This window comes from Cucurbita maxima, unplaced genomic scaffold (assembly GCF_002738345.1).
Source record: "Cucurbita maxima cultivar Rimu unplaced genomic scaffold, Cmax_1.0 Cma_Scf00001, whole genome shotgun sequence".
NCBI lineage: Eukaryota > Viridiplantae > Streptophyta > Magnoliopsida > Cucurbitales > Cucurbitaceae > Cucurbita > Cucurbita maxima.
This window is the reverse complement of record NW_019272017.1, coordinates 4,973,865-4,993,366: the sequence shown is the minus strand read 5'-3', so window position 1 is coordinate 4,993,366 and position 19,502 is coordinate 4,973,865. Positions and strand designations below refer to the sequence as shown.

The window sequence follows — 19,502 nt, the reverse complement described above, 5'->3', positions numbered from 1 at the left end:
TTAAGTTTCGAGTAAGATGTATTAATTTTTATATATTTCGTGGGCTACCAATGAGGTTTTTTATTTATTTATTATATAATAATGAAATTTGAGTCAATTTATTTATTGTTTTATTAATTACGCTTATTTCATCTCTTCAGATTATATATAAATTTTTAAAAAAATGGAAAAGAAATAAAATGATTATTATTCTATCTTGAAACGCTTACACATGCATGCATTGTAACGTTTTTATTTTATTTTTTTATTGAAATGTAAAAAATAATATAACCAAAAACCAAAAATCGTTTCCCTATAATTAATCCCTTTCCATCATAAGAATATAGAATGATTTCTGAAATAATTATTTTTTTTTTAATTTTTAATTTTTTATTTTTTATGAGGGTTAGGTATTGGGTTGTGGAGGCACCATCCCCCACCGAATTTTAAACGTAATAATTTTAAATTTATTTTTTATTTTTTATTATTGGTGTGTTTTTAGGGATTGGAGAAATAAATAAATATGGAATTANTAATTTAATGATATTAAGTTTTTTTTTTTTTTTTTGTTTTGTTTATTTTGTCTTTCCTGTTTGATTGTAGCATACACGTGAAGATTCTCATGCACTGGCCCACCCTCCTTTCTTTTAATTTTCATTTTTTAAAATAATATTATTTTATTTTTTTATTTATAATTATTTTATTTTTTTATGAAACTTATTTTTACCAATTTCGTATCTCCCTAATATCTTCCCTCCCTCACATTTCTCTTGTGAATCCTACATTTTTGGGAATTAGCTTTTTCTATAAGCCTTTACTTATTTATACTTTATTGATTCTTTTTTCTTTTTTTTTTTTTTTTGTTGACATTATTTAATTTGGGAGATTATTTGTTTTTTTTTTTTATAATTATTTAGATTTATTTGATTCGTTGATTTTGTTGAAATTATTTAATTTTTCAATTAGGTGGGAAATTCTTAATTTTTTTTGTTAAGGTAATTTTTTTTTATTGTTTAATAATATTGATTTAGATTGAAGGTATTTTATTTAGCTACCAACAAACACGTGGGTTGCACATGGAATTTGTATTTAATACAAGTTATGTTTTTTTAAAAAATATTAGAATAATTAATTTTGACATTCATGTTTTTTTTTTTGTTTTGTTTTTTTTTATCTCATATGAAATTGATCATAATTTATAATTAATAATTAATAATTCTTTTCGTTTATTTTGTTCGCAAAGGATCAAATAAATGAGTAAAGTTTGGTCTCTTATTCCATTAATATGACCCATTTTGTAATTATTACTAAGATGCAACTAAGTATTGTTACAACGAGAGCATTTTAAGGAAGGCTAGCAATTGAAAATAATCATTAAGAAACCCTTTTGTTGGGGTTAGATGTGCATACATTCACCATAAAATATAACAAAATCAAGGGACCAAAAATCATTAAAATCGGTAAATTTATGCACACAGATGAGCAGTTGCCACAAGTAAAATTACAAGTACACTCTCTCCGATCTGCAATTCGCACACCGCTCAACTTGGCTTAAAAAGCTCTGTTTGATATTTTGTACTCATTCCTATATTTCTAGACTATTTTGGAGCCCTCCATTAATATTTGGGAGGGTTTGAGGTTAGTATAGCTACTATTTAGCCAATTTTAAAACATTCCGAGTCAAATTTACATCAAGTAAGAGAGTTAGATGATTTAGCCAATTTTAAAATATTTGGAGCCAAATTTACATCAAGTAAGAGAGTTAGATGATTTGTTCTTTAGAGATATCATAATTATGATGTCGTAGAACTTCATAGGTGGAATTGGACTTCTACGAATAGGATCCGACTAACACCAAATAAGCGTATTTAGCGACTTCCGCTTAAGCCAATTAAGTAAGTGATCTTACTATTGGAATACTTTTGGACTAGGTTGAATAAATTATATGTTGTATGAATGACACGTGCTCTATGGCTTAGCGACGTTTCATTACTTGTATGATGTGATGTTTAGAACTTTTTGTGATGCATGTACTTCAAGTATGTCAATCCATGTACGTTATAATACCATATTCACATTAGACCCTATGAGATACTTAATGAATCATGTATGATAAGAATGAGTGATATGCCATGTACATGAATGCATGCCTTCTAAGAAGGTTATGTCATGGAAAGTATGGAGATATAACGTACGTCATAACCATGTACCATGATTTGAAAATGTGGGACCTCATACATATTGTATGTCACAAACACGGGATACTTTCCCAGTGTGCTTTATAGACACACACAATGATATGATACACTTTTTTTTTTTTCTTTTTGTTGGTTTTTGACAACATAAGTGTGCGGTAACCCGTTTTCAAATCTAGAGGTACATATGCGAGCCTGTCTAGAGGGTCCGTGTGTACATATGGTTTCTAAAAATTGAGTAAAAATTGGGGATAACTCTTAGGGTAACGTTTGCCTCTCTATTATTCAACATTTCCATCATTATGTAGCATTTTTTTTTTATTGTTTCTTTAAAACGTATGAGTTTGGTAATGAACTCGGATCTGTCAAAGATTTTAGAAAGTCGAATCGTGATCCAATAGATAAATTATGTAATGAAATCGCACCCGATTCAATATATTCTATAAGGATAGAGAAAGAAAAAAAGGGAAAGAATTTAAATGAGAAGAACATAGAAGGCAATTATTTTAAGTGGGGCATGTTCATATTTGTAAAGTAAGCAACTTAGCCATTTGCTATTTGGAATGATTCTGAGTGCTTCTTCTTCTTCTTCTTCTTCTTCTTCTTCTTCTGCTTCTTCTTCATTTCTTCTCCAAATCTTCCCTTTACTTTTGGTTTATGGAATCCAATGGACAACCAAAAAGACAACCTAATTTCCTTCTCTGTGCCTTTGCCTCCTCCTACGACATGTCTCTGTCTTTTCACCTTTTTTTTTTTTCTTTGTTCTTTTGTTTGTTTGTACATGTCCATTTTCCTTTTCCTCGTAGATAGGTTTTCTTTTATTTGTTCTTCGATTCAAATTAGGACGTTTTATGGTCTACACAAACCAAAACACATGCCCCCAACATTTAGAAGAAACCGAATGTACTATCACTCAACGTTTGCCCATAACTTCAAAGTAATACGAAGCTTAAAAGTTGTATTCAGGAGTACTTTTGGTATGCCTAATCACCAAAAGTATCCTCATTTAGAAACTTTTGTACTTCTAAAAAGAATATAATTTTTTTGGGAAAAAGTAGGAACGGATATCTCAAAAGTTTTTAACACTTATACTATCACCGTCCACTATTCAAATTTTAGTACATAGAATAAGAGATATATTCTATTTCAAAGTTATTATAAATCTTTATATCGAGAGTCTTTATTATAGATATTTTGGAACATTCTCTACAATCATGCACTAAATATTAAATAAAGAATTTAAGTAATACAGGTACATTTACTATGATAATATAAGAATAATCTATTACATGTATTTATGGAATAAATTTAACTAATTAAGAATATGTATCTTATCATTGATGTATATATATATATATATCCATAAATACGTGAAACAAGCTTTGTATCTAACGTGTTTTAGGGTATAATTTGAAACGATCTTAATTAATTTCTTAGGTGTTTTAGGGTATAATTTGAGCCACAAAATGCATGGAATTGTAGGGTTAAGCTAACCATTATGAATGCATAAGAGGGAGGGGAGGGGAGGGAGAGAAAAAAGTGAACATGTGAAGGTGTGGCAGGGCAGGGATGTTTTTGATGTTGACAAGGTAAGGAGCACGTGGTGTGGGGTCATAGGTCACGTGAGGGCCTTTCTTTTATGTGAGGTTTTCTTTTGGACTTAAGCGTAAAAGTAGAGACAAGTTGTGACACGCAGGTTGCCATGAGAGACCCTCCACTCCATCGCCATCTTCACGTCATCATGTTCTAACCTTTTTTCTTTTTATCAATATTCTTATGACAACATTTTCATTTCACTGTTGCCTCACGTGTTCATACATTATTGTTTTTCTTTATCTAACAATTTTATTTTTTATTTTTTATTTTTTATTATTTCATTTTTCATTTTTGTAAAATCGTCTTTGTAAACTCACTTACATAACATTTTCACTTTAATTAACCGATAAGTCACACAATCACAAGTTCAATATCGAGAATCCTTTCGTGTTGTACAAAATAATAATACTAATTCCATTAAGAAAATAGCCCCCATGTGAATATGCTACCGATAAACCAATGGTTTAGACTACTTTTAATATTTGTTGTAATTATGAATAAATTTGAATATTTTTAGTATAAGGTCTAAATATTGAATGAAGAGTATTGGTTTAGTCCGTGACCCTCCAATGTAAATAACATGAAATAAAATAATACCAATAGTCAGCCCAATATCAGAAAGAAACTTCTGGTTCTATAGAAGTACCAACTCCAATACGTTACATGTGTGTATAACCTAAACTAAAACTAGTTGCCATTAGTGATGTTACATCTATTTGATATTGGACAAACTAACACCTTTCATAGCTCTATTCGTATGTGCACCAATGAGGCATTAATATTGTTACCATCTTGAGGAGCAGTTATGACGACAATGAACCTAACTATCAAACACGAACGGTTAAGAATAAGAGTCTGGACTTTGGCTACATGGAAGCAAGGATTGTCAGTAACAAAATCTCTAACCAAGAAGAATTGCTGATAATATCTCCCCCATGGTCTTCTCAGATGACTCGCGCTCGTTATCCATCTCGATACCTGATTCCAGAACTGCAGCATCAAGGACTAACTTCCTTTTTGCTATCTCATAGACATTTTCATCCACTGTCCCCTTGGTGACCAACCTGCAAAAGACACAGAGTACATGAAGTCAAACATCAGCTCTGCAGGTGCCTAGAATTCAAATTTTGTAAAGAAGAAAAGTAGAGCAGAATTTGATGGAACAGTGGTGTAGGAATACCTGTATATGGTGACAGGTTTGGTTTGGCCAATTCGATGACAACGATCTTCTGCTTGACGGTCAATCTGTGGATTGAAATCCATGTCGTGAATGACAACGGTATCGGCTCCAGTTAAGTTCAAGCCCTGTCCCCCTGCTCTAGTAGAAAGCAAACATGCAAATATCGAAGTGTCGTTATTGAAAGTGTCAACTATTGTCTGTCGTTCTGCTACCTGCGTGCTGTCATAGAGAAAGAATTCCAAGAAAGAGTAAATCCCAGGGCACCACAAACAGACGTCCAACGTAATTTGATCCTAGATGCATAAGATTTTTCAAAAAATTCAATATTGCTATACCGAAGCAAAGAGCGGTACTATATAAGAAGTACAAACAATGTAGGCCTAAATTTTTACCAAGAATAATTAGAATGTTATAATATATAATGTAGATTTCCAGAAAGAAAACTGAGTAGAAGTTTCATTGCCAGGTTCCTATGATAGCTTTCTATAAGGAAAACAGTTAAAAATATGTGTAAATGAGTGAATGACAAAAGGGTCCCGACTTCTTAATATGCTGCGGACTAGCTGCATTAAAGAGAAAATAACGAAGTAATAAGTTCGGCATAATAAGGGTTGTTGACTGATGTAACTAAACAGAGATTGAATATCCTTGTATGATCCTAAAGCACGTAAATTTTGTACGTGATGATTTTATGGGGAGTAATATCCAATACAATATGAGCCTAAAAGCACTTGAAGAGTAAGGATGGCCGGAGTTGATGACAGTTCACAAAAAAGCCATCAAATGTAGTAATGTAAATTATAAGTATGAAACACAGTATTATCACCGTCCATGATCTATAAAAGCAATACGTGTAGGTTTTATATATATGATTATTTTAGATGGGTATCATCTCCGATTAAAATATGAGCCTAAAGCATTTATAGGGTTCAAGGATGGCCTAAGTTGAAAATCAATTTCCATATAACTATCAAATCATTACAATTTGATCAGTAGGTCACCCCAAAACCTTAAGCCAAAGCACCGAATTGAAGAAATATCAATCCACCTTATCATAAGGGCAAGCTTAAAAGCCATTGATCCCTCATCTATTCCTGCTTCTGTAGTCTTCAACGGTTTCAATTCATCGGCTATGGAATTTGATTAAACTATTTGCCTACCTCTCACAAATGTAGATTGGAACATTGAAAAGGTACATGCTAGTTATTTTAATGCTTTCTGTTACAACTATGGAAGGCCAACCAAGATATATACAGATGAAGTGGTACCTTCCATCAAGTCGTCTATAAGTTAACCCAATCACATCCAATGTCCATTCCAGGATGTCGAGCATTGATGTCCATTGACTGAAAATAAGAACTCGATGTCCACCTTGCTTCAGTGAAGGAAGTAGTTGCGCTAATTCCTGTATTATTGACAAAGTAACTCAATTCGAATTTTTTTAATGAAAAATTAGACAAGTTGCACAAAATCAAAATCCAAATAACTTATGCATCATAAATGGTAAACAGATACCCGACACTTAGCTGAGAGTAGCACTTTGTTGTCTGATAGAACTCCCTTTCTGTCAGTGATGCCATATGAAAGTAATAACTGCAAATAGATGATTGGAAAATAGATCACAACCAAAGAGAAACAGAAGGCTCTATCATTAATGTCTACTAGAAAGGAAGAATGAAAAGAACGATTTAGTTCCATGATTCAAAGAAACTTGAACAGAAGAAATAAAAGGAAAATAAAGAAAAATGGTTAGTGCATGTGATGGCACCATACAGCACATTAATCACGAGATTTGGGAAGTTGTCCAACACCATCTCTTTGTTAAATGTTCGATAATCCACACAGAACAGCCAACTAACATGTTTCTTGCATACTAGTAAAACAAAACTGAAAAATTGAGTTGTGGATGGGTTGGAAGATGTCTGTTGCTAATATCTCCGCATATAACTCCGAATGGTTTGATCTCAACCTTTTCATTCAGTGGATATCACAACTACCTCACATTCACAGGGTAGCTTCTCTCTTTCAACACAATAGCATGAACGCGCTCCCTTCTAGGAGGTAACCCCGAGCCTGCCCCAAGAAAGTGGAGAAGCAATCCCATCCTGCCCTGCCTCGATGGCATCCTAACCTCCAAGGTTTTGGACCACACTTATCAAGAATAAGCAGAGGCTACAGAGAGTTTACATTGCATTCTTTAAGTTGTCCTCCCTGGGTGGAGCTTTTGTGGAGGTGTGCTTACACTTTTGGATGATGTTGGCGCCAGATCGGACTTAGCTCACTTACTTATTCACTGCCTCTTTGCCGACAAATATTGAACATTTATCATAAGAGAATTGGGTCTCTCGTTTTATTTACAGAGTAGAGTGGACAATTGTTCATGGAAGCTTTGATGGGTAGCTCAAAAGGGAAAAGCCAAAATCCTTCGGATAAGTGCTGTCCGCTAGGTAACTTGGGAGGAGAGAAACCTTGGAATTTTTTTAGGACAAGATGACAATGGAGGATTTAGGGCGTTGATATATATCATATCAATTCTGTTCCTCAATATATATCATATCAATTCGTGAAAGAGAAAGAAAGCAATAAAAACATACCATATCAATTCTGTCATCATAATAATTTAAATATAAACTAAGATGTGAATTTAGACCGTTGATATATGAAAGCAAACTAAATAAAAGTAATTATGAATGATAAAATAAGTACCCGGTGAATGGAAAAATCATTGTAACTTTTAAGTTCCTCAACTACCCTTTCCACGGAACATTCAAAGCCAAATGCACCCAAAGGATGTAACTTTTTAGCAAAACGAACAACATCCTCATCATTGTAAATGTGCCGCACCAGTAAAGGATGATTAGCGATCTGAAACAAGAAATAGAAGATAAAGGAAAAATAGCAAAAATATACACATTCATTTATATAGAATTTTCTCCATTCAGTCTTCCACTTATCAACTGTCCTAGTATGTGACTTCATTATTGGAAGTTGATTTTTGATTCAAGAGCATAGTTGAGTTATTGCATACATTATATTGATTTCTAGTTTTTCGTGGAAAATGTGAACAATGCTTGCTCACTGAGAAAAAAGTGCAAATTAGAAGACTATTTCAATTCCAGAACTTGTTGAAAGAATGAACTTGATTTAAGGAAGATTTGTGTACACTCCTAACCTCAAGTAACGTTCCTAATTTTGCGAGCCCACTCAACACATCATCCAATATTCCCTAATCTAGTAAAGCCCACCACTCTGACGCACATCCATCCATTCCAACAAGCCCACCATCACTTCAAGCAGCAAACGATCACTCTTCTGCAAGCTCACCATCACTTCAAGTAGCAAACCATCAATATTCCGCAAGCATACCACTTTTGAGCATGGAAGGACTTTTTCGAATGTGACTTGGACAAATTTTGTTTAAGACTTATTTTTCCTCCAAACTAAGATTCACCAGTTCATCAAGCCGAAGAATAAAAAAAATCTCATCACTAGAAGAGGAAGTTCCTACAACCTAAAAGAAGGGTGACCTTCAACCCCTCTGATTGTCATACCAACATAACGAAAACACATTCTCAAATGTTTCAAATTGTGCGGATATATCATAAGAGAAAAGGAAAACAATGGCACATCATTAGACTAGGACCAGCAAAGATGAATCTTGGATTTACTGCATTGGATTTACTAAATCTATTGGATAACAAGGCTTTATATGATGGTTTTTTGGGAATAACTTTTGATGATTCTGGTGGCTTATTGACAATCTTCGTTTGAAAATTAACCATTGGTCCAACAAACACTCCCACCTGGAATTCATAAAGAGCTACAAAGGATAGATCTCTGAATTGACCTTTGTCATATTGGAAACGTCCTTTCTTTGAAGCAATAGGACAGCACTTCAATGGTCTAATGAGCATTTCCTCCCAAACAATTAATCTACTTGATTATTCAGCCGCCAAAATAGTAGAGAAAAATTGTGGATTCATCCCAACAAAAGCTGAAGTAAAGGATGGTAATATGAGAAAAAATTCCCTCCATTTTCATGATATTGTTGCATTACACCGTTGTAGCACGAGAATTTAATCATGGAGTTTTATTTATTAAAGACTTCTCAAACTAGATGGATATAAGGAGAATTAATCAAGAAAGTAAACATGACGGGTTCACTTCCAAAACAAAGATGATTTTGTATCGTCTTTTTTTGTTCCCATTGTATCGTTGAACTCTTTCCTTCCTTTTCATACATCAATGAGAAGTTGTTTCTTGTCATGTCAGCATCAGCTCCATTCCCTTATAAACAAAGTTCCATATAACTATTTTCATCCTATTAGATTCCTTAACATTCCATTTCCAACGATGTTTCAGTAATCCAGTCTCTGATTTGAAACAGTTTTTAATTGAGAGTCCATTTTACATCCCGCAGTTTACACCAATAAACCAAATCTTTTGTGCATCACCCCTTCCCAACCAAATTTGTCAAAGCGTAAGGTTAGCATTCCTTAAATCCATGTCTCCTTATTTCGTTCTATCCAATAAATGGTCTTACTTTCTGCCACATTAACAGTAATCACATTTCTGAGCTTGGAGGCATAAGGTTTGATGATCATGCATGTCTTGAAATAAAGTTACGATGAGATTTGGTCTGCCAAAGGAAATATTTCCCTTCTGTGACTCTCTCTCAAGGGGTACAAAATAACATAAAAGTAGCCTAACAATGGTTTGGTCAGTCTAGCTTTTGAAGATGTTGGTATTTTATGGTTCTGTACAAAATCCCTACGAGTAACGAACTTCATACCGAAATAGAAATATTAGTGACAGGAGTTTAAATTCGGAATTGTCAAATTTTATTTATATAGGCAAAGGTCTAATACCACAGTAATATTTTTCACTATAAAGGTCAATCTTGCAAAAGATTGTAAGTTCTACGAAGACAATTTCATAATCAAATTATGCGGTTGGAATTAAATTCATAAATATGCTAAATGAATATGTCCTTTCATTCTTCTTAATCAGAGGTCGTCAATTTGATCAGTAAATTCTTATTATCCTGTAATTTTTCAAAATATTATTCATCGCCATTTTGCCATCAAGGACCAAATATGTATCAGAACAACTGATTTCTCCTGGAGCCAATTGAATCAACAAAACACAAAGTAATGAGTCAAGGAAGGGTAAGCAGAAAATGTCTTGCGCACCTTGCGAAACTGAACAAAATAATTAGATATCTGACGACGGGGAAGAACACCATATATGTTATCTGAATTAGTATTGGCTTTTCTATCAATACGAGCACGTGAAGCATTTCGATAAGCTTCAATGGCATCCTTGTAGGCATCTTCTTGTTGCTTTTCCATTGCAACAAATTGAATCTGCAGCGTATTTTTCAGTAATAAAGATATAAATATAATTAAAAAATTATAAGGAAGAATATTAAAAATACCAAAAATGAACCGGAGCAAAGTTGAAAGGAGACAACAATAATATTAGAAAAAGAAGTTCCGACATACCTGCTGTATCTTTGGAACAAGTTGCTGCATAACATCAGATTTTAACCGCCTCAAAATAAACGGACCCAAAATGAATTTCATATGGTTAACCAAAGAATTGTTCTCAGCTGTTAACAGTTTTTTCAAGTCCACATCCCCAGCAGCAAAGAGATTGGGCATCATAAACTCCAACAGTGACCACAGCTCCTGGACCAAAAGCCTATCAGATGAGCTATAAAATAAATCGCGCGGATTAAGACAGTATTGTTTTAAAATTGCAGGCAAACCATGACACAGATCGCAAATCAGATATGTGATAATATTCTTTGGACAAGAACAACAAAAACAAAGATAGTCTACTAGTCCATAGCAACATAAATCCAAAGAAGAAAATCCACAAACTCCAGACTGATCTAGTTTCATCCTGTATCTTCTTCTGTCATCCTTGTAAGAAATCAAAAAATAGACAGGATGGAATCCACAGATTTTTACAGTGGCAAGGAGTTTAACCGAGCTGATTGTGAGTTTTGTGGTTGGAGAGCTAGGGGCTAAGACAAGTTCCTATCATTCTTAGCACTGATTTTGTAACGTTTCCATCAGTAACCTAGCAGATTTTGGTCCTTGGAATGTAGAAGAAACTCAACTATGCCAGAGAGATTACAAGAATGCCCTTATACTTGCGAAAATAAGAAAACATTACAAAAGAAATTTATGTAATATTGGAGAGAAAACATAAATATTGATTGATATGATAAAGTGGAACATAAAAGAAGATCCGATCGGAAAATAATTACGAAAAAACACCTTCCATGATTAGAAGGGTAGATAAGCTATAATTACAAAAAGGAGGAGACAATTTGCTCCAAGTAATAGCTAAAAGAGATGTGGATTCAATAATATAGTTCATATTACAACTCTATCTGTGAAAATATGGCATTGCGTTCCAACCAAAAATTCCACACGAAAACTCAAACATGATTAAGCCAAAGGATCTGCTTGTCCTTTTTCAATATATGACCCATCAGCAATAGAGAAATGAGAGTAAAGATATCTCAGGGTCTAGGAAATTTCCATCCAAAGGTGTCTTGTAAGAAAATCCAGAACTTTGTGGCATAGGTGCAGCTACTAAAAAGGTGGATTTGGGATTCTGCACAGACTGTACACGAAGTAGTAGATAGGAGAAATGCATAACCATGGGACTAGCTTGTCAAAGGTATTAATGCAAGGTTGACAGCTCCAAAACAAAAAATAAAAAAATAAAAACTTGACCTTGTTGTAAAAGAGATATTAAACATATTTGTTTACAAATGAACTTCTCATTGAAATAATGAAAAGATACAAAAATGTTTAAATGAAGCAAACTCTCACTAGGGAAAGAAAATTACATAAGTAAACTAAAACAAGAATCCTAGTAAGGAAAAATGAATGCAGCTATATTCAAATAAAGATCAATAGGAAAATTGAGCAAACAAATTAGAAAGAGTACACCAAAGAAAGGCTTTAAAAGTAGTGATGACATCTTTCCAACCAAACATTAGAATTGTCTTAAAAGAACCTTTGATTCTTCTCAAATCGAACCATAGCTTAGAATCAAATGCTTGACAACATTATCCCAAAGAAGATGACCATGCCAAGATAAGTCCGGACCATATAATAGTTGTAGGACACTCCAACTTGCATATTAGTTGTCTTATGAAGAACAAACCTTTCACCAATAAAAAAAGAAAGAGTACAATAGAATGTGAAAAACCAAGTCTAAACAGCAAGGGAGCCAAATTAAAGAAAATGCCTCCAATCAACCACATCGAAGATCTGACAGATAATTACAAAAAAGTGGCATGCCACAAAGAGATAAAGAACCTAACAAGGAACCAAACTACTATTCAAATCATTTCTCTCCCCCCACAAACTCCATAAAATTGCACAAACATTCAATTAACACAAAGACATCACCTTCTCCAAAAAGGCAGATGGAGGAGTAACTCCTTAATCATCTCTCTACAGACCCTAGCAAGCTGAGAATCAAACACCCCCCAAAAAAATAAAGTAGTCTGTCTTGCAAAAACCTTCAACTTGCATGTTATCAAACGCCAATTGAATCTTGAGAAGAGAAGACCAACAGCAAGCAGCAAAAGGACAAGAGAAATGGTGAAATTAGTTTTCACCATTTCCCACACATATGAACACACTGAAGGTTGAGGAAAGAAAGAAAGCTTCGTTTCTAGAGAGTACTAAACGAAGCAAAATCCAGAGGGATGTAGCAGGGTACCTCACAATACGGATGCAGGGGCCTTAATTCTGACCCTAAGTATCTTCTCTCTCCTTTAAGAACTTCATTGACAGCAACTTTATTTTCATCCCATAGAATACGTATGGCTCCAAATCTTGATGTATATGGTTCATAACTTGGTTTTTCTGTCTTTTTGTATTCACCAGCCAGTTTATCTTTGTTTTTATTATTTACTGTAGGTTGAATGACAAGTCAGGCTGTTTCTTTATAAAGGGCTTTGTTTTGTATTTGAAAGTTAGTTGAACATTAATTAAATTCTCTCCAAACTGGTCCACACCAAATTGGTATCAAAGCTCCAAGAACTTTGGACCTGCGGGCAGGAAAGAAACCCACCATTTCAAGTGGCAGATATTTCCCTTTAACTAACAAAGAAGTGAAGCAACCCACCTCCCTGTAATCAAAGACCATCACTCCTTGCTGTCAGTCGAGAGTTCTATCCATGGTATTCACCAGTTACAAAAGAATATGTCCCTAGAGTTGGATCAACTAGCAACTGTTGAAGGAATGACCTTAATTATGTATATGCCTAATATTCAGGGATTGAGTTAGATATATTTTCCGGTATAATTACCTAGTGTCTTGGTATTCAGTTAGATTTATTTTTTCTATATATTTGCCAAGTATCTAGGGATTTAGTTAGCCATTTTGTATTAAAAGACACATGTACCTTTCTAAAAATGAAGAAGACACACGAGCAAGATAATTTACACTAATAACGGCGACCAATTTTAACCAATACCCACCTCTACCACAAACACAAGAAAACAGAGCAAGACCCAAAATCATTCCTCAAAGGGAAAACTCCAGCCAGCAACTCCAACAGCCAAGAAACTCTCAAGAACTGCCTATCGTTCCTCAAGAAACACCAAGAATGCAGGTTTATCTGTGAAGACATCACCAAAAGCATGGAAAATATCCTATCAAGACTTGGGAACAAATGAACAGGTTGATGAAACATCAGGTTTTACCAGCCAATTATATACAAAAAGTAACAAAATAGACATCGGGTTGAGGTCTATTGTGAAATATACTAAAGTTGATTGACACTTTGAAATAACTGTTGCAGAAATACTGAATTTTTTTAAAATGGTAGTTCTGCACTTCAGCGACTAGGCATTATCTTGGTATCAAGACAGGTTTCTTCTCAAGAAAAGATTCTAGATCCACCGTGTGTTTGAAGAAAAATATTTTGATCACAAGATGATTAATCTTGGAGATGAGGTTCTACAACTAGACTCGATGTCCCTTTTTACTCATGAAGGTATTTCTACCAAAAATGATTCAAGCTATGTTTGGTACCTAGGAGGAATACTGGAGGGAAAGAGCTAATACTCCTAATACTTTTTCGTTTAGCATGTCATAGACATATTTGTCAATATCTACAATAAACATTTAGTTCAAGGCCATTTAAGTCCTCAAAAGACAATTGATAAATGCTTCATCGAATTTCAACATATTCCTAGTTTATAAACATAAAACGCACTAGAAAACAAAAAACAAAATCATAGAACAAACAGAATTACTAGTTGTCTACTTAAGTACATTGGTGTGTTGCATGATAAAAAGAAAATGGTCTAAGTAATAACAGTGGATTAGTACATGTAAATCATTCTGAAGCGGTGTCCCTGTCAACATTAACCGTTGCTTAGCATTACGTGCAAGAGACATTAAATTTTTCCACCGATAACTGTTTCTATCTTTCAAGGCATGAGCCTCATCCATAAGAACGCAGCTCCATTGCCAGTGTTTCAGAATTTTTCGTTCATCTTTCTGCTGGGAACTGTAGAATACCATCCAAGATAAGAACTAATACAAACGCATATAACAAAATAAATTAAAAAAGGAAAATATTGACCTGTGCCTTTCAAAAAGAGAATAACAAACAAGAAGAACATTAAATGGAGGAGGCAACCCCGACTTGGCCAGAGAACTCAATTTCTTTGCATATGTTGACCGGGCAGCCCCATGATACTGGAGTACAGAAAAGGATGGGCACCACTTTTTGAGTTCTCTTTCCCAGTTCTCCAGAACTGATGCAGGGCATACAATTAGATGAGGCCCCGAATCATTGCTCAAATATTTCAACATTACAAGATATGTAATAGCCTGCCATCAGAAGGACTGAAGATAAAGTAATGGCATCAAAATGATAATTGCTAACAGAAATATCAAGTACCAACCTGAATTGTCTTCCCCAAACCCATCTCATCCGCAAGTATAGCTGCAAATAGAGAAAATTAAAAGGTATTAAAGCTAATCCATGGTACAAACTCAAAAATCATCAAACAAAGCCATAGGAGTTATTTCCTCAACTGGTTGTGACAACACTGATGGACTTTTAAATTACATGGAATCAGAAAAAAGAAAGTAAAGTTACACAACAGCAATTAACCTCATACTGTTCATTTAAAAGGTCTGAAAACTACCCCCACTGATCACCAAAAAATCCGACCAACAACCAAATTCTAATGAGCCTCAAAATAGAAAGCTAGACCACAAATATCTTCTCCGGTCTCACATCCCTTGCTTACTACTAAAAGTTGCCACAAATGTTCAAAAATTCAAATGGGCAAAACATTCTCAGAAAAAATTGTCACAAATATCTTCTTCAGCCGCACAAATGTCAGAAAAAACCTCTTGATCTTGAAGCAAACGGGTAAAACAATCAAACATTGAGCTTCCCCCATTCATATCGTATGGGATAAAATTGTGACCATTACTCGAAAACATTTCCATGACGATTGGTTTATGACAAATAGGATTGTACAATCCATGCTCAACAATTCTATTATTTAAAACCTTATAGAGCAGACAAGGTTGGCAAAAAAAAAACAAAAAAAAAAAAAAAAAAAAAAAAAAAAAAAAAAAAAAAAAAAAAAAAAAAAAAAAAAAAAAAAAAAAAAAAAGTGGAAACTATCAAGTGAAAATAGAATCATTGTCAAATGAGAAACACTTGAGCGACCTAGTGGTTCATATGGAGGATGGGTAAAATTAATATTAAAAAAATCTCCCTCTCAACCGTTGGGATATTGAAAGGTTGGAACACATCGGAGATGCTTGTGGAGGTTTTCTTGAGATTGCCAAAAAGACTTCATCGACTGTGGATCTAATGGAAACCACCATCTGAATAAAGAACATATACGAGGTTTCATACCAGCGGAAGTCTTTCTACCATCGTCATCAAAGACTCCCTTTACAGTTAACAATGGAGATTTGTTTATTGATGTTATGGTCGATTTCCATGGCAGCGGAGCAACATTGAAAAGACCAGCACCATCAAGGATATTAAAGCTACCGCAAAAAATTGAAGAGGCATTCTTGGACCATATCCTTGGTCATGCCATTGAGGCACATCATCAAAAGGGACTTCTCACGTACACTATGACTCAAAAGTCCCTGATTTACACATCATAGAGAATGTGGTCGTACTCCAAAGCCCTAAAAAGCTAAATACCATCCCCATCACTATGGACCGCTCCCAGCTTTGCAGGCCCCTCATACAAAAATAGCTCAACCCCTCCGCCAAACCCAGCTCCCACATCCAGCCCATTGGCCATGTCTCATGGACCTATAGCTTCTCCCTTCGACGAACCCACCTCACCCACATAAGCCAAAGGCCACTAGCCCCAACCCCACTTTTTACCAACCTCCACAATTCCATCTGCTATACCACTTGTTATCCGCGATCCTCAAGTGACAGCATTGCCAAAAAGAAAACACACTATAATCATAAGAAAATAAAAAAAAATAGTCCTCATCCCAGGAACAAAGTTCTCCACTATTGGCTCTCACCGAGAATCTGATGACGAATATGCATAAAGTCCTCTCCCCCTCTCCACAACCCCCGATCCCCAACTGCAGGTACGCCTAATCACTCTCTCTCTCTGCTACGAGAGATTATCCATACAAATACCAAGCTTGGAACTATTCTCCAAAAAACATAATGAAACAAAGGCAGAAGAAGTCACCCCAATATTGGCAAAACACACATCAACAACAACCATCCAAGTCCTAGCACCATGGCTAAAAGAACACCATATGTGCATCATAGCTATTCCATCGGGGAAAAAGAAGCCCACTACAACCAAGAAACGGAGTAAGCTGATTTGGGAGGTTGTTGGCCTCCTTTCCAGCAAGTCACAATTGGGTAGACAATACCTTTTATAATTATCATCTCTTTGAATGTCAAAGGCTTGAGAGACACAAAAGGGAGGGAGCCCTCATCAAAACCTTTCTCTACAACTCTAATCATCTCCGAAGTCACCAAAGGTCTTTACACCTTAACTACACATATTAAATTGGCCGACAATTATAGTTTTTTTGATAACATGGATCTATGACCCTATAGAAATCAAGAAAGAACTCTCTTCTGGCAGGAATTATAGGACCGATATGGCCTTTGCACAGAGGACTAGCTTTTGACAGGCAACTTCGATATCTTCCCGTGGGCACATGAAAAATCCAACAGAAAAGTCACCAGAGGCATAAAATATTTCAATAACTTCATAAGAGAAGTAGAATTCAAAGGAGGATGCTCAATTGAATTTCCCCACGATCTTGATTAGAGTCCAATTGACAAACAACAAGTAGCCTCCCTCAAGGTTGCTTTAACTGAAGAAAAGGTAGGGAAGATGATACAATTCCTAGGCTCCAACAAATCTCCCAAACTGAATGATTTTATCTCTTTCTTTTCTTAAATGTTGGACTATTCAGAGAGTCGAAGCAATGGCAACTTAAATGAAACATACATCTGTTTGGTCTCAAAGAAAAATGGATGTCAGCACTATTGCCGAATTTGCCCCATAAGTCTTACGACCAGACTATACAAAATTATAGCAACGGTGCTATCAGAATGTCTTAAAAGGTCCTCCCTTTCATGAATACTGGGCAACAAAAACCTTTTGTAAATCAGATCCTCAATGCATCCCTCCTGGCAAATGAACTAATAGATAAATGGAAAAGAAAGAAACAAAAAGGTGTCGTCAACAAACTTGAATTGGAAAAGGCCTTCAACACGGTTGGCTGGACTTTCCTCGAAAACATTCTTGTAGCAAAAGATTTGGTTCAAAATGGCAAGTTGGATAAAAGGAAGTATTTCATCCACAAACTTCATCATCATCATTATTATCAATGGAAGACCGAGAGGGAAGATCTATGCCTCACGAGGTCTTCAACAAGGGGATCCCCACTATCCCCTTTTCTTTTCATAATGGTAATGAATTGCCTTAGTCACTTACTCACCAAGGCCGAATGTGAAAGCCAGATAAAGGGCTTTTAAGTTGGTAAGAAGGAAGTGTCAACCACCTTCACTTTGCAAATGATACAATTCTCTTCTCTGATTTGTCAAATATCTCTTGCATGAAAAACATGATCGAAACAGTAAAAACCTTTGAAAGATTCTTGGAAAAAAAACTATTATCCAGAAAAACAAAGATTATGGGCACAGAGATTATCAAAGACTTTGCTAGCATATACAATTGTAAAAAGGGTGAATGGTCAAATATGTACCTAGGATTGCCTTTAAATAGGAACCACAAATCTTTCTCCATCCGGAAGGCTATTATTGAAAAATAGAAAGACATAGTCATCATGTTATACTTCCAAAGGCAGAAGGCTCACCCTAATACAAGGCACACAATCCGACTTTCCCACTTACTATGTGTCTCTATTCAAAATGTCACAAAAAGTGGCTACAGATATAGAAAGATTATTTAAAAACTATTTGTGCAAAAATGGCCCCACATCTTGTCGGAAAAAGGTAGGACTTGGCCTATTTTCGATAAAGGAGAAAAACAAAGCTCACCTCGCCAAATAAATATGGAGATATTATCACAAAGACAACGCTTTGTAGAGAAAACTTATAAAGGCTAAATATACTCCTACATCATGTACACAAATCGACTCCCTCCCTCCTCCTCCCCCCATCTTTTACAAAGGGGCCATGAAAGTACATGAACAAACACCAAAACTTCATCACCAATCACATTTGTCAAAGGGTGGGTGATGGAGGAAGCAACTCTTTTGGGAATGGCCCTGGGATTAAAACACCAAGCTAGCCTTCCAGTATCCACTTTTGTACTCTCTATAACAAAATGGCCACGATAAAAGAAACATGAAATGATATCAACAACTTCTAGGAAGGATAACGATACTATGGAATGGTCTGAATTAAGCCCTGACCTTGCCCCAATCGTATTGTCTAGAAAAACAAACTCATTAAAATGATGATGGACATGAGGAAAAAGTAGAAGCAATAAACCTCATGCTAGCAAAGACAATATGGAAAATAACTCACCTTAAAAATGTGACATTCTTCAAATGAAAAATAGCACATAAAGCCATTAGAACAAACGAAAATCTAGCCAAAAAAAAAAAATGTCCTACATAACACTATTTCTAAGTTGGTATCCGTTACGCAAGAGAGACAACAAATCACAAAGTCATTTATTTATGCAATGCACATCCACTTAAAACTTCTAGACAAAGATGACATCTCACTCCTATGAAGGTAAAGAATTTATTGGACATGGCCTTAACATACACCCCTTTCAAGAATGCTAAAGTCCTGATCTCATTATAGTTTTCTTATGAAATTTATGGAAAGAAAGAAATCAAAGAGACATTCACATAGAAGACAGATTTACGCATAGCTCTTCGACAATATTATTTATCATGCTATATCTTGGTATAAATTGTCTAATACTTTTGTTTCCTATGGTCATATATCCCTTACAATAAATTGGGAAGTTTTTTTTTTTTTTTTTTTTTTTTTTTTTTTT

The 19,502-nt window shown here is 34.9% G+C and overlaps 1 protein-coding gene across 1 annotated transcript in view; it reads right to left on the bottom strand.

The window, feature by feature from the left end:
* Window positions 1-4,329: 4,329 nt before the first annotated feature.
* The window catches only part of LOC111487952 (protein CHROMATIN REMODELING 19), a 21,208-nt gene continuing 6,035 nt past the window's right edge, over window positions 4,330-19,502 (bottom strand). Inside the window, exons 4-14 of the mRNA XM_023135471.1 lie at window positions 14,904-14,944; window positions 14,579-14,829; window positions 14,323-14,503; window positions 10,455-10,640; window positions 10,143-10,316; window positions 7,657-7,815; window positions 6,466-6,543; window positions 6,219-6,355; window positions 4,951-5,169; window positions 4,593-4,834; window positions 4,330-4,551 (exon numbers count right to left, since the gene is read on the bottom strand). Of these exons, the coding sequence (XP_022991239.1) occupies window positions 4,672-4,834; window positions 4,951-5,169; window positions 6,219-6,355; window positions 6,466-6,543; window positions 7,657-7,815; window positions 10,143-10,316; window positions 10,455-10,640; window positions 14,323-14,503; window positions 14,579-14,829; window positions 14,904-14,944 (1,589 nt within the window). The 3' untranslated portion in view covers window positions 4,330-4,551; window positions 4,593-4,671. The remainder of the gene's footprint in view (window positions 4,552-4,592; window positions 4,835-4,950; window positions 5,170-6,218; window positions 6,356-6,465; window positions 6,544-7,656; window positions 7,816-10,142; window positions 10,317-10,454; window positions 10,641-14,322; window positions 14,504-14,578; window positions 14,830-14,903; window positions 14,945-19,502) is intronic.